The 14,200-nt window shown below is 43.2% G+C and overlaps 1 protein-coding gene across 3 annotated transcripts in view; it reads right to left on the bottom strand.

The window, feature by feature from the left end:
- The window catches only part of LOC139944666 (uncharacterized), a 53,953-nt gene that overhangs the window by 2,386 nt on the left and 37,367 nt on the right, over positions 1 to 14,200 (bottom strand). For all 3 annotated transcript variants that reach the window (XM_071941736.1, XM_071941737.1, XM_071941738.1), the window contains exons 26-34: positions 13,533 to 13,740; positions 12,100 to 12,330; positions 11,006 to 11,223; positions 10,375 to 10,564; positions 3,047 to 3,333; positions 2,701 to 2,872; positions 2,225 to 2,421; positions 1,353 to 1,584; positions 89 to 310 (exon numbers count right to left, since the gene is read on the bottom strand). In XM_071941736.1, the coding sequence (XP_071797837.1) occupies positions 89 to 310; positions 1,353 to 1,584; positions 2,225 to 2,421; positions 2,701 to 2,872; positions 3,047 to 3,333; positions 10,375 to 10,564; positions 11,006 to 11,223; positions 12,100 to 12,330; positions 13,533 to 13,740 (1,957 nt within the window). The remainder of the gene's footprint in view (positions 1 to 88; positions 311 to 1,352; positions 1,585 to 2,224; positions 2,422 to 2,700; positions 2,873 to 3,046; positions 3,334 to 10,374; positions 10,565 to 11,005; positions 11,224 to 12,099; positions 12,331 to 13,532; positions 13,741 to 14,200) is intronic.

Genomic DNA, 14,200 nt, shown 5'->3' with positions numbered 1-14,200 from the left:
TTTTTATTCACCTAATTGGAGCTTTTATATAATGCAGAATGACATTTTTCCCATGGTGAATTTCCAAAGAAAACAATATTTGACTTACCTCTAATTATTGCCTTGACAAATGATCTACTATCCTCCGTTACAATTCTGTGAAAAGCTGGTCTAGCAACGGCCATGTGTAGATCTCCCCAATGAACAAATGGATGCACAGTGGCCACACCCTCAAGTGATACAGACTTAAAGAACTCAAATTGACCCACTCCAGACCATTTGAAGATGTCAATGGATCCAACGCTGCTCACACCCAGTAAGTAAGTAATCTCTGCCAATAAGAGTCAAAACATATAAAGATCGTTTGATGAAAGCATATTGACTCCTGGTATTTCTTAACGGCAGTGGACACTATTGGTAATTACTCAAAATAATTGTTAGCATAAAAACTTTCTTGGTAAAGAGCAATGGAGAGTTGTTGACAGTATAAAACATTGCGAGAAACAGCTCCCTCTGAAGTAGCATAGATTTCGAGAACAAAGAATTTTGCACAAAAATATATGAATTTGATTTTGAGATCTCAAAATTTGATTTTGAGGTCTCGAAATCAAGCAACTGAAAGCACATAACTTCATTTGACTAGTCTTTTCCATTATTATCTCGCAACTCTGACAACCAATTAAGTTCAAATTTTCACAGGTTTGTTATTTTATGCATATGTTGAGATACACCATATGAGAAGACTGGTCTTTGACAATTACCTAAGGTGTCCAATGTCTTTAACAAGTTGAAGATCAGAGTTTGCCTATGATTAGGCCCTCTCCTTAATTAGGCCCTATCCTTAAACCAAACTCCTACTGCTTAGTTTGTTTCTTTATCTCTATCACTTTAACTGCATCAAATCCTTCATACATTTCATATTTAAATACTTCATACTATAATGTTGTTAGTTTGTTTGCCATAAACTAACTGGTATCAAACAAGTCTTGTTCATTATCTTTCTAGGCTATCCAACACAAATACAAAAACTAATTCAAAGTGTTTATCCAGCTTCATTTTTTGATACTGCATTCTGTTTTTCCCTGTTGTTGTCCGAGTTTCTGTTAGTGTTGTCCATGACTGGGTTGCCATCTTCTTTTGTCCATGTCTTAGTTGTTGTCATTGCTGTCCAAATATTGTCATACCCACATATTTCGGTTAAGATTTTTAATTGTCTATTTTTTGTCTGTTTTTAATACACATTTATATTTTTATTATGATGTCAAACTAAAACTCAATTCAGCCTCCTTAAGACTGTATTGGTTTTATTTCAGAAATAGAGCAATCAATAATATAACGCTTTAAAGTTATAAATGCCCATTTCTAAAACTTACCATCAATTAGAAATGCTTCCAACTGTATAATTCCAACTGCATCAATGTCTTGTTTTAATGTCCACTCCAATGTAGTGGAGTATTCATACACTGATATTGGTTGGTTTAAGTCTACTGTACCATGTCTGGTTGATACTTTCTCACTAGCAAAGATCATAAGAGGAGCTTCCTCGACTACGATTCCCAAAACATCAGAAGCTGTGTCTGTTAATATTGGTGCTTCCAAGACAAACTACACACACAAAATGTAAAGAAGAAAGAGGTGTGTTCATCAAAAACAAAAAGGGAAAATAAAAGATATAATTTATATCATTTGAAGGAATGAGGGGTTAAGATTGTACTGGTGTCGTGAGCCAATTAAACAAGTAGCGATTCCAATTCTGTTTACTGTTTTTTTTCCAAGCAAAAAGCCATATTCACTATTCCTATTGGTGGAGAGCGCGTCGTTTTTTTTTTTTTAAATGGTTGGTAATGACCAGCTGGAGCTGTTTATAACCAGTTGTTTTCGGATACGTTTGTGCGGGTTAGCCCACAACCTCGTTCCCATGGGTGATCGATCTCGCCGTGCCATTTTGGCCCATGAGTACGAGGATGCATACTACTACTACGCACACAAATGCATATCCGAAAACTGTCTCAGTCATAAAAATGCAACACACTTACAGAGCTCAAGGATGTCGGAAAACGGATAAATTGTACAGAGTTTGTTACTTTTTTATGCCTTTTAACCAAAAAGGCATTTATGAATGGAAATAAAAGAGTAGTCACTCTTTGCACGTTCATGGCCGTGCGATGAGCACGGCCAGGACCCTGCCGGTTTTAAACGACAGTTTCAGAACTCGTCGCTACCCTTTTATTGGCTTATTATGTACCTGATGAGTAGCAGCATTCCATTTGAGTATCAGTGAAGAGGTTGTTTCATGACTGCATGCAAATCCTAACCAGCTGTTGCCTCCAAGTTCCAGGTAAGTAACAGATGCAGCTCCAATGGTGGAGATCAATTGCAACTCACTAAAATTACCTGTCTCAGGATTGTATTCAAATACAGCTGACGAAATGTCCTTGTTTCCTGCATTTGAAAGTACCATAGAATTGTAAAAAGGGAGGGGGAAATGACAAAATCCAGAATTGGATGACTTAAGCCCGGTTCATACTTCCTGTGAATGTGAATGTGAAGCGAATGTTGACGTCACATATTCGCAACAAATAATTCGCAACTCTGTTCAACTCACCTGCGAATATCACTGCGAGGGGAAAGTCTCGACATAAAATTCACTTCAAATTGGCTTCGCAGTCGCATGAAGTATGAACCAGGCCTGTAAAATTAATTTGGATTATTAAGTAGTACCTGTCGTTGGATCATACAAGTTGGCTACAGCTACAAAGAAAGTTCCATTGATGACAAACATGGCTGTATCCACAGCATGCTGAGCTGGTAACCGCACTTCATAAGATTCACTGCTCATCTTCAAGATTTGAACTTCATTAGCCGTAGATGAAATGCCGGTACAGAATGTGCTCTGCCAAAATGTTAGAAATGAATTTGTAATTATACAAAGCTTCAAAATCAGTTTAACAAGGTCCACAACAAAAATGTTTGCCTTTGTATATCAGTACCCTTGTTTGATACCCTGTAGTGTCATTTAAACAAGTATCAAGGCTGTATTATAAAGTAACCTGGTCATTATCATTACCTGGTCGCCAACAGCCAACGCAATAAAGATATCACCGTTGAACTCGAACAGTTCAGCACTTGATGCTGCAGTGAGTGGTTCATCATAAACCGGGTAGCACTTATATTCATCATCTGGACATAAATACAATGTTGTGCCAATACAAAAGTCTACATCTGCCTCACTGCTCTCTGTAAATGCTAGCAGTAGACCACCATCTGTGTGAATGCTGTCAAACTTGAAGGTTGCTAGAGAGTTTTTGTTCAGTTGTGTTTCTTCCTCAAAGAAGCTGAGACGCACTGCTTGCCCTGATGCAAACAAGTATGATATCAAAAGAAAAATGAATTAATATTAAAGGATAACAGTGTGATGAATGGGTTGGTGGTTGTTATAAAAAAAAAGGTAAAAATCATTAAAAAAATTCTTTTGCCGGTAATTTTAATTAAATGTTCTACTCATGTTTAAGCGACCATTCAACTTTGAGGCAGCTAATACCTCACACATTATAAACTCTTTAAAAACTAGACTGTGAGTTCTGAAAATAACTTATATCAAATGGACATATTTAATAGGTGTCTGTTTTTATGCTTAATACTATGTTGGTTTCATGCGCAAACCAGCTACTTAAATAAGTTTGTCATGCACTAAAATCCTTGCCAAAATAAAATAAAAGTATGCACAAAGAAAAGGGTTCATTTGATAGTTTCCTGCACAACATGCGCCAGTAGTTGTTATAGCGCCCTCTTGCGAGGGGTTTGTCTTTGTTTACATCGCCATCTTTGTTGTTGCGATCTTCTTCGTCTATAATAAAAGTCCTTGGATAAGCATTCTAATTGGTATTCTGCTGTGGCTACTTTGTGGTGTTGCATCCTCCCCTTACCTTGGCGTGGTGGCAGCGTTCTGAAACGTCCCTCGCTTCCATAAAGGTGAAAGAAAGTGCAGTTTTCTCGACGCCGTTCCAACGCAACGGATCTCCGGTTCGTCACAACGTGGTCTTTCAGTTCACTATACAGGTGAGCGGCAGTGCAGTCAAGATACATTTGACTGATCGTACCATACATTTTGCTTTGCCTTTTAGCCATTATTCTCACCGCCTTACTTACTATGGCTACCACACATCGGGCACCAAAACAGTGGTGCTTGAATAAAATTGAAACTGTGAACTCTTTCGAAAATTGGCGTCAGAATTTGCACTACACTCTCTCCCTCGACCAGAATTTTGCTCCGTTTCTACTCGATGGCTCACAGTGGGAGAAAAAGGCCAAAACTTCTCCCCTCCGTGGATTCACTGATGATGCCGATGACATCCCCTTGCCCCAACGTAAAACAGCTCAACAGAAAGTCAACATGCTTGAGCTTATGCTGGGCCAGATTGCAAATTATTGCCCTGTTATCTCACGTAACACCATTATCAAATCGTCCACATCAATCTGTAATATCTGGCAAGTGATTCGCCTCCATTATGGCTTCCAGTCTACTGGCGCACACTTACTCGATTTTGCTGACATCCACCTCCAACCGGATGAACGCCCAGAGGACTTATACCAGCGCCTCATGGCATTTGTTGAGGATAATTTGCTCCAGTGCAATGGAGGAATCTCCCACCATGGGGAAGAAGTCACTGAAGATGAGGAGCTCTCCCCTTCCCTTGAGAATTTTGTTGTCCTCACTTGGCTCCGCCTTATCCACACCAACTTACCAAAATTTGTCAAACAACGGTACGGGACGGAATTACGGTCACGCACCCTAGCTTCAATCAAACCGGAAATTTCCCAGGCCTTGGACTCACTGCTAGATGAAGTGCATAACAGTGACGATGCTAAGGCCATGCGAGCCTTCACCACTCGCCCACTGAACACACCTCGTACTGCTTCTTTTACCTCTGCCCCCAGCGGCCGGTTCCCCCCCAACTCAAAGCCCCGTCCTGCACGTCCCCAGAAGACATGCCCTCTCTGCAAGCAAGTCGGTCGCAGTGACACCCGCCACTTCCTCAGCGAATGCACATACTTACCAGAACATGACCGTAAGTACATCGTGAGAGCCCGACAAGTTGCGGACATATTTGATGACCAGCCCACAGATATTGAGTCGGATCATGATGGGGATTCATGCACCTCGATCCCATCTCCCCATGTTGAGGCCCCTGCGTCATTCCGAGTGCAGATCAACCAATCCCCCTACATGGACATGTTTTATGGCCATCATACCACCCGTGTCACCATTGATAGCGGCGCCACGGGCAATATGATTCGTGCATCCACAGCAAAGCGCCTGGGTGCACATATTACCGAGAGCTCCCAATCTGCTCACCAGGCTGATGGTTCTTCACCACTCACCATCACTGGTGAAACTCGACTCAGACTCACTCGCGACAACCATACCTTCATGTTCGAGGGCTTGGTTGTTGATAACCTTGATGTTGACATCCTTGCCGGCACGCCATTCATGTCTGTGAATGATATCGCAATCCGCCCTGCCAAACGTCTCATCACCCTTGGCGATGGATCCGCAATAACATATGGCTCGCCCAAGGGGCCCTCGACAAGCAATGCCGTACGACGTGCACACGTTTTGCGTGCACCCACCTCTTCCACCACGGTTTGGCCGGGGGAGTTCATTGAGCTAACCCTACCAAAAGACATATCAAATGATGAACTTTTTGCTCTTGAGCCTCGCACGGACACAGCCAGGGCAAGACCCGATCAGTCATCGCGGCTGTGGCCTCCCCCCGACATCTTCACTTCTGTCGCTGGAAGAATCCGCATCCTCAACTCGTCAACAGAACCGCAAGTTCTCAAACGCAATGAGCACTTCTGCCAAGTTTGCCCCGTCTTCACCCCTTCCCCGTCACCCGATGTAGTACAACAAAGTGTGCCCTCTCACGTCACTCCGAAGGCCCGCCCTGCCATCGCTCAACTCCATTCACACTCCGCCAGCTTGGACCCCGACCACAATTTGCCTGACGACACCAGAGCACTGTTCTCATCTCTTATGGCTGAATTTGATGAAGTCTTTGATACCGAATACAAAGGGTACAATGGTGCCTCCGGCCCCTTCGAGGCCGTCGTCAACATGGGTCCCGTGCAACCTCCACAGCGCAAAGGCCGCCTGCCCCAGTATGCACGTGATAAATTGTTGGAGCTACAGCAGAAGTTCGACGAGCTTGAAAAAAAAGGTGTCTTTGCTCGCCCCGAGGACATCGGCATCTCTGTGGAATACCTCAACCCTTCATTCCTCGTCAAGAAGTCCAATGGCGGTTTTCGATTGGTCACGGCCTTTGCTGACGTTGGCCGTTATAGTAAGCCACAGCCGTCTCTCATGCCTGACGTCAATTCCACCTTACGCCTGATTGCACAGTGGAAGTACATCATTGCCACAGACCTCACCAATGCCTTCTATCAGATCCCCCTTTCAAAAGCCTCCATGAAGTATTGCGGAGTCGCCACTCCCTTCCGCGGCATCCGTGTCTACACCAGATCAGCCATGGGCATGCCAGGCTCCGAGACAGCCCTTGAAGAGCTCATGTGCCGCGTACTCGGTGATCTTCTCAAGGACGGTGTTGTCGCCAAAATTGCTGATGACCTCTATTGTGGCGGAAACACACTAGACAGTCTTCTCACCAACTGGAGGCGTGTGCTTCATATCCTTTATACCAATGGCCTACGATTGTCTGCTAAAAAGACAGTGATTTGTCCGACCACCACCACTATCCTCGGATGGATCTGGTCTTCAGGCACCCTTCATGCCAGCCCTCACCGTATCGCCACCCTATCAACATGCGCAATCCCGGAGAGAGTATCCGCACTGCGTTCCTTCATCGGTGCCTACAAAGTACTCGCGCGGGTGCTCCCAAACTGTGCCTCAATCCTTTCCCCATTGGATACTGTCATAGCAGGACGCCAGTCCTCCGATTCTATTGTGTGGTCCGACGAATCTCGTTCTGCTTTCAAGAATGCACAGTCAGCTCTGTCGGCGTCTCGCACAATCACGCTTCCTCGCCCTACTGATCAGTTATGGATTGTTACTGACGGTGCAGTTAAGAACCATGGCATTGGCGCCACTCTGTACGTTACCCGCCAAAACAAGCTGTGCCTCGCTGGTTTCTTCAGCGCCAAACTCCGCGGCCGCCAACCCACGTGGCTGCCCTGTGAAGTTGAAGCCCTTTCCATTGCTGCATCGACCAAGCACTTCAGCCCTTATCTCATCCAGTCGACTCGCAATGCTGCCATCCTCACCGACAGCAAACCTTGTGTACAGGCTTACGAGAAGTTATGCCGCGGTGAGTTTTCCTCGAGTCCCCGCGTCTCCACATTCCTCTCTACTGTCAGCCGGTACCAAGCGACTGTACGCCACCTCGCTGGCTCTGCCAACATTCCGTCTGACTTTGCTAGCCGTAACGCCCCAGCCTGCTTGAGCCCTCCTTGTCAGATTTGCTCATTTGTCCAACAAGCTGAGGAGTCTGTTGTATTGCGCGTATCGGCACAGGATATTCTCACAGGTAAAGTGAAGTTGCCGTTCACGAGCCGGGCTGCCTGGTCTGCAATCCAATCTGAATGTCCTGATCTACGCCGCACCCGGGCACACCTGGTGCAGGGGACACGCCCCTCAAAAAAGGTCACTAATGCTAAAGATGTCAAGCGCTATCTTCAGGTTGCATCCCTGGCCAAGGACGGTCTGATCGTCGTTCGTCGCGATGTTCCACTCGCTCCAACTCGTGAATGCATCGTTGTGCCTCGTCAAATTTTAGATGGCCTACTCACAGCGCAGCACATTCAACTCGACCATCCATCTAGCCACCAGCTCAAGTCAATCGTTCATCGTTACTTCTTTGCTCTCGACATGGACAAGTCGATTGACACAGTTACAACCGGATGCCACCAGTGCGCTGCACTTCGCACTGTCCCATCTACAATCCACCTCCAGTCTTCGTCCGACCCCCCAGATGCTCTTGGGTTCTCCTTCGCTGCCGATGTAGTTAAGCGTAATCGCCAGCTCATCCTCGTGCTCCGGGAAACTGCCACTTCATTCACCACATCTTGCCTCATCGAAGATGAGCGCCGCAACACTCTGCGGGATGCACTGATTTGTCTCTGCATAGGCCTTAGGCCGCTCGATGGCCCCATGGCAGTTATTCGCACTGATCCAGCGCCTGGCTTCAAATCACTCGTCAATGACGAGCTCCTCCGACGTCACAGGCTGTCCATCGAACTTGGGCGGGTGAAAAACCTCAACAAAAACCCTGTGGCGGAAAAGGCTGTCCGTGAACTTATCGATGAGTTGCTCCGTCAGGACCCCATGGGTGGTGCCATCTCTCCTGTGACCCTATCTGTTGCTACCTCATGCCTCAATTCACGCATTCGTTCCCGTGGACTCTCAGCCCGTGAAATGTGGTACCAGCGTGACCAGTTCACTAACCACCAAATACCCTTCTCCGATCAACATCTTATTTTGGAGCAACAGCGTCTTCGCACAGCCAATCACCCTCATAGTGAACATGCTAAGGCCCCTGGTAGGATGCCCCCCCTCGAAACTGCTGTCGAGATCGGCGACCTTGTGTACCTCCATGCTGACCGCAACAAGACACGCAGTCGCAATCGCTACCTAGTTGTCTCCATCGAAGGCGTTTGGTGTAACGTTCGGAAGTTTGTGGGCAACCAACTCAGGAGTACTTCTTATCGCGTGAACCGCTCGGAGTGCTATAAGGTGCCCGCTTCGTCCCACGTTGTCCCTCCCCCATCCTGCAGCCCAGACACCGAGGATGACACTGAGGACCATGACCCCGTCCCGACACCTAGTCCTCCCGATCCTCCGGACATTCCCAGCAAGCTTTCGACACCTGCTCCGACCGCTCTTGAGGAACCCTGGTCTGTGCCTTATCCACCTGAGGCCCATCTTGAATCGCCCCAACCACCGCCAGTAGTTGTTTCACAGGACACACCCTCCCTTGGACCACGACGCTCTTCGCGCTTGCTTCGTCCTCCCAAGTACCTTGATGACTATGTTACGGACTAATCACCTCGTTCTCCTGTTGGATTGTGTTTTGGCTCGTTTTGTTGTATGTTTATATGGGGCAGAATAATCCCCAGGGCCAGAGGGTAGTCCATCCCTATGACGGCTCTATGTTCCCTTTTGCGGTTGCGTTCCTCGTATCCTGTTTGTGGCTTGACATCCGTCCATTGTTTCTGTGGACCTCAGACATTTTTAACTGTTGACTTTTTATCATGTAGTGTTCTCTGTTTAAGGGATTTCATTCCCCTCTTTCATTTGTTTAAGCGAAAGAAAAGTAGTCGCGCCAGTAGTTGTTATAGCGCCCTCTTGCGAGGGGTTTGTCTTTGTTTACATCGCCATCTTTGTTGTTGCGATCTTCTTCGTCTATAATAAAAGTCCTTGGATAAGCATTCTAATTGGTATTCTGCTGTGGCTACTTTGTGGTGTTGCATCCTCCTCTTACCTTGGCGATGCATAAGTGAAAAAGAACTTAAACAATATACTTGTTTGAGGGCCAGTTATTTGCTAGTTCACAGAGATTGTCTTTCATTTCATTTCATTTCATTTCATTTTATTTGGCAGCCAAAATGAAAAGACACAAACATGTATTAAAAAATTGCAAATCAAAGATTTACAACTAATGTTTATATACCACAGCATGAAACCAGTTTTCAACCAATCAGAGTGCATATAAAATCTAAAGGGTATTAATGGCGAGTGAAAATATTGGCTAAATCTTGAACCAATTCAAAATTTGTTCAAGAGATGTCTATGGATACCTCAGCAGACATGATTAACATTGTAGGGAGATGTGGGAGAGTTGAGCCATTTTTTACATTTTGCACCACTCTGCAGAGATGAAATGTAGGATCCCCTAACTAAAAGATTTAAGTAAACTGTAGAGTGTTGACTTACTAAGTATAACATGATAATTGAACCAACTCCTATTTTTTTTTTCATGGGAGATGCTTGAAAAAAAGGTGCAAAGTGGCTAAACTCTCCCGGACTATGGGTGAGTTGAGCCACCAGTGTGGGTAACATAAAAAAGGATCTTATCTAGAGTTCCAAAATTCAGATGGAATTTAGATGTTCTTGTCACTGCCACTATGAGCACGTACATGTATCTCTCACATTCTCTGTTGTAGCCAAACAGACAGTTTGGTTAGACACTAACAACATAGGGCATATGGACTCAACCACTCTATGGAATAGTGGTGTTTTGGGGGGTAGGTCAAATCTCCTTATGGCTCAACTCTCCCGCATCTCCCCTACATGACAACCTTTGGATATGTATTTACCATAAAAACTTGCAATTATTTGGTTAAAAATGAAATAAAGATGACAATGATGCGAGTGCTTACTCATGACAGCATACTGGAGACTGTTAATAGGTTGGCACATTTCTCGCAAAGTGTCATTAAGGTAAGATATTTGCCAGTACAGCTGGTATGCAATGGTTTGATGATCATAGTACATCTGTTGAACATCTATGCCATCAACTAATCCTAATACAGTTGTATCATTGAGAACCATCACTTCACTAGAAAATATCTGCATTCAAACAAAGAAACATACATGAGATATGAAATGTAGCAATGTTTACACAAGTAACAGATTCTGAATTGAAATTGTGCCTAAATTGTAAGACTCTAGTGAATTCGGCACATGTTGACAAAATTCCAAGCATTCATCACCTAAAACGCCATCATTGGATTTTGGGTCGTAATCTACAGTCATGCAATTAATCATTATCTCATTGGTACATAGTTTTTCCATGTTTCTCTATTTGTTTCTTAGCTTTTGTAAAACCAGAACTAAATTCTGATGTATTAGTCCGCTCAGCGGCGGCCATTGCGTCATGCTCCTAACATCCAAGACCAGCACTAATAAGATGCTTCAAGTTCAATCACAATTATTGCCCTTGGTTTGTTAGTTTATTACTTGACATTTTAGTTTTAAATGTTGTCAAACAGTAATTAATTATTAAGTTACCTTATCGGCAGTAATGGTATAATTCCCAAGCAAATGAACAATGTCCTGTTCAAAAAGAACAAGATTAACATGATTGACAGTTGCAACGAGTAGATCTCCTTGAATGTAGACATCATTAGTAAAGGTCTTGGGACTAGTGATCTCATGAGCTCCAGTCAACGTCACTAGAGTTTCATTTATATCGATGCCATTCACAGTTCCTGGTAAGGTTATGTCACCTACATCAATAAATACAAACACACAATAGTGGAGGCTGTTTTCCATTAAATTGATCAAACTGGTCGTCGTTCTTCTGACACTCACAACAGGCTCTCTGACACCAGACCCAGATGCTCATGGGGAGACCAATCGTTCTGCGTGGGGAGACCAATCGTTCTGCGTGGCTACCCCATGAGTTTGTCAGTGCTTCAAGTCCAGTTTAAAGACATATTTGTTCAAACATTCTTTCTAAATCTGTACCTGTGAATTTTAATCTGTATTATAATTCAGTCTTTGGGCTGCGACAAGCAGGTTTTTTTAAAAATAATAAACCATTAATAACAATAATAATAATATATAAGTTAAAGTTCACTGTTAAATGTTCTATTATCTTTCTCTTTGTGCACCATGGGTGTCTTTTTTTGACAGATGTGCGCGGTTTAAGTATATATTTACTATTATTATTATAAAAGGGCTTAGAAATATTTTAATTATTTCATATGTTCTTAGATAATGTCAAAACATGCCATAACCATGCTTCTTCATCAGTTTTTACTAACATGCAGTAGCATGACCAGTCATTTCCACTGGGGGGCAAAAACACTTCAAGCCCAGATTGTGTTATTCTTCAGATTGGGCATAAAGCTGAAAGTCCTTTGTGTTTGTCAACTCAGTACACTTATTGCTAAATTGCCCTGTGTTTCCATGGCTGGCTGTAGATCTGTTTGTGTATTAGTATTTCCTTCTCTCTGCATTTTGGGATATAAACTTCTTGTTATGCGCAGAGTATATTCATATAGGTTTTGTGCAACATAAATGTCTGTGCACCCATTCCTGGTTCAAACACAATAAGATAGATCTGATTGCTACTTTCAAAGTTGGAAATATTTTCTCACCATAGACAAGGATGTTGTTTTGGAATTGCCATGCTCCCTCAATGACTTGGTAAACATCAGTGAGAACCACACTTGCTGCCAGAACAGCCACGTTCACAGTGTCAATCAGCCCAGTTGCTGTTAAATTGCCCTCAACATGAAAGCCATTTGTAAATGTGTTCTCAGCAGTCAGGTCTTGATCACTGTGTTTCAAAACAGCATCAGAAGATAAATCAATTCCATCTGTCGAGCCTAGTAGTAGATAAATAAATACACAGGGTAAATTAAAAGACCCTACCACCGTTCAACAAATTAAAAGAAAATATTTGAAATAGGAAAGTCTTCAATTAAATCAGTACGAAACTCATGTAATGATGACCCTAGCTATTAAATTCTGGTACAAAGTTAAGTCTGTCTGTGAACGAGATAAACATGCTACAAATAGACAAAATCTCCATTTACACGTCCATCCAAAAGACGCACAACCACAACACATCTAGCACGTCCGAAGCACAAACTACGAACGACAATTAGTAGTAATTCCTTCTTGTCTAAAATAATAATAATAATAACAATAATAATAAGACTTGTAATGCGCACATATCCACCCTGCTGGGTGTTCAAGGCCCAGAAAGTGTCTTAAGTATTGCCACTCCGCCCAATTGCAAAACGGTGCACGGCCACAAACTTTGAGCAGGTTTAAAGTTATGGAGCACCGTCCATGAAGTTTGTAAACAGGCCATAAAAAGTTGCCACAACATCCACTCCAATTGCACATAGTCTAAGCCCATTCAACTACATTTTTAAGAACAGAGTGAAAACGAGTTCGGTGTTATGCAGGCTTTAAATCAATTGATTAGAAATTGGGGATAGATTCTTCAGCCTCTCCACACAATCAGCTAGTGGCAGAAACCTGGATCTTCAGAATGTTGTTATTATTGTTATTACAGGTTTTCTTGGTCAATTTCGGAAAATGAGCAGCCAATTTAAACTCCAAGCGATTCTATTTCGCGCGAAATCGAATGCAACTGAAAAGGGTCATTCGATTTCGTTTTATGATTAGTCAAATGTACTGTTGTGTCATTCGACCAAACCAAATAGTCATTCAATTTAACAACTCATCAAAGCAGCATTCAAATTCGCAGACGCTTCTTGAGGTGTGTGTGTGTCGCGAAAAAGAATGACGATACGCTAAGTTGAACAGAGTGCTTAAGGAATGCGACTCAACTCAAAACGAAATTGAAAAGCCAAAATCTGAATTTGAAATGCAGTAACAACTGGAGAGGCAAAACGGCTTTAATTCGAACGCACAAAAATGAAATTGACTGCTAATTTGCCGAATTTGATCGAGAAAACCTATATTACATGTATCATAATTATTTTTTGAGTTCAGATGTGTTACATTCGACAAACATGGTATAATGCCAACTCATCACATAATATTACAATCTTGCCTTCAACGATGACATGTTCCAAAAACACAACATCATCTGTGAAGCCGACATCTGTTACAATGTCTTGATCTGTGGATATCGTCACTGTGTTGACCAGAAGATGGGACAAAGTTTCTGAACCTCGGACAACATCTGATACCAATTCACACTCTACTTCAAGATGCTTCGCACTTTGGACACCAGTCAAATATTTTTCGCCAGAAATAGTCTGCAAATAATACACCAAATTTGGTATTATAATTGAGTTAAACATATATAAGATTACTCAACTTCTAACAGAGGCCCAAGATTTATATGGAAAGGAATAAAAAAGTAAGGGGAAACAAAGACAGAGATTATTAAGTTGTGCAAGAAAGGCATGGGTCACTTGGCAGGGAAATAAACCACATCTTATTCAATTAGCTAGCAATGTCTGTAGGCGCGATGTTACTAGAGGCTTGTGCTATGATGACTGTGACATCACAGAGGGTGCCTGACGGGTATGTTAAACAACGGAGAGACCCCCTGACAACCCGAGGGAAGCCCCAACCCCAATGTTACTACACGCTCGCGCTTTGACTGTGACGTCACAAACAATACAAACCCCCAACCCATGGGTACCCCGAAATTGACCCAGGGACGCATCAATTTGGCAGGGTGCGGGCACCATTTGACGTGAAAACAATGGC

This window comes from Asterias amurensis, chromosome 11 (assembly GCF_032118995.1).
Source record: "Asterias amurensis chromosome 11, ASM3211899v1".
Classification (NCBI taxonomy): Eukaryota; Metazoa; Echinodermata; class Asteroidea; order Forcipulatida; family Asteriidae; genus Asterias; species Asterias amurensis.
The sequence above is the reverse complement of the archived record's forward strand: the minus strand, read 5'-3'. Positions and strand labels throughout refer to the sequence as shown.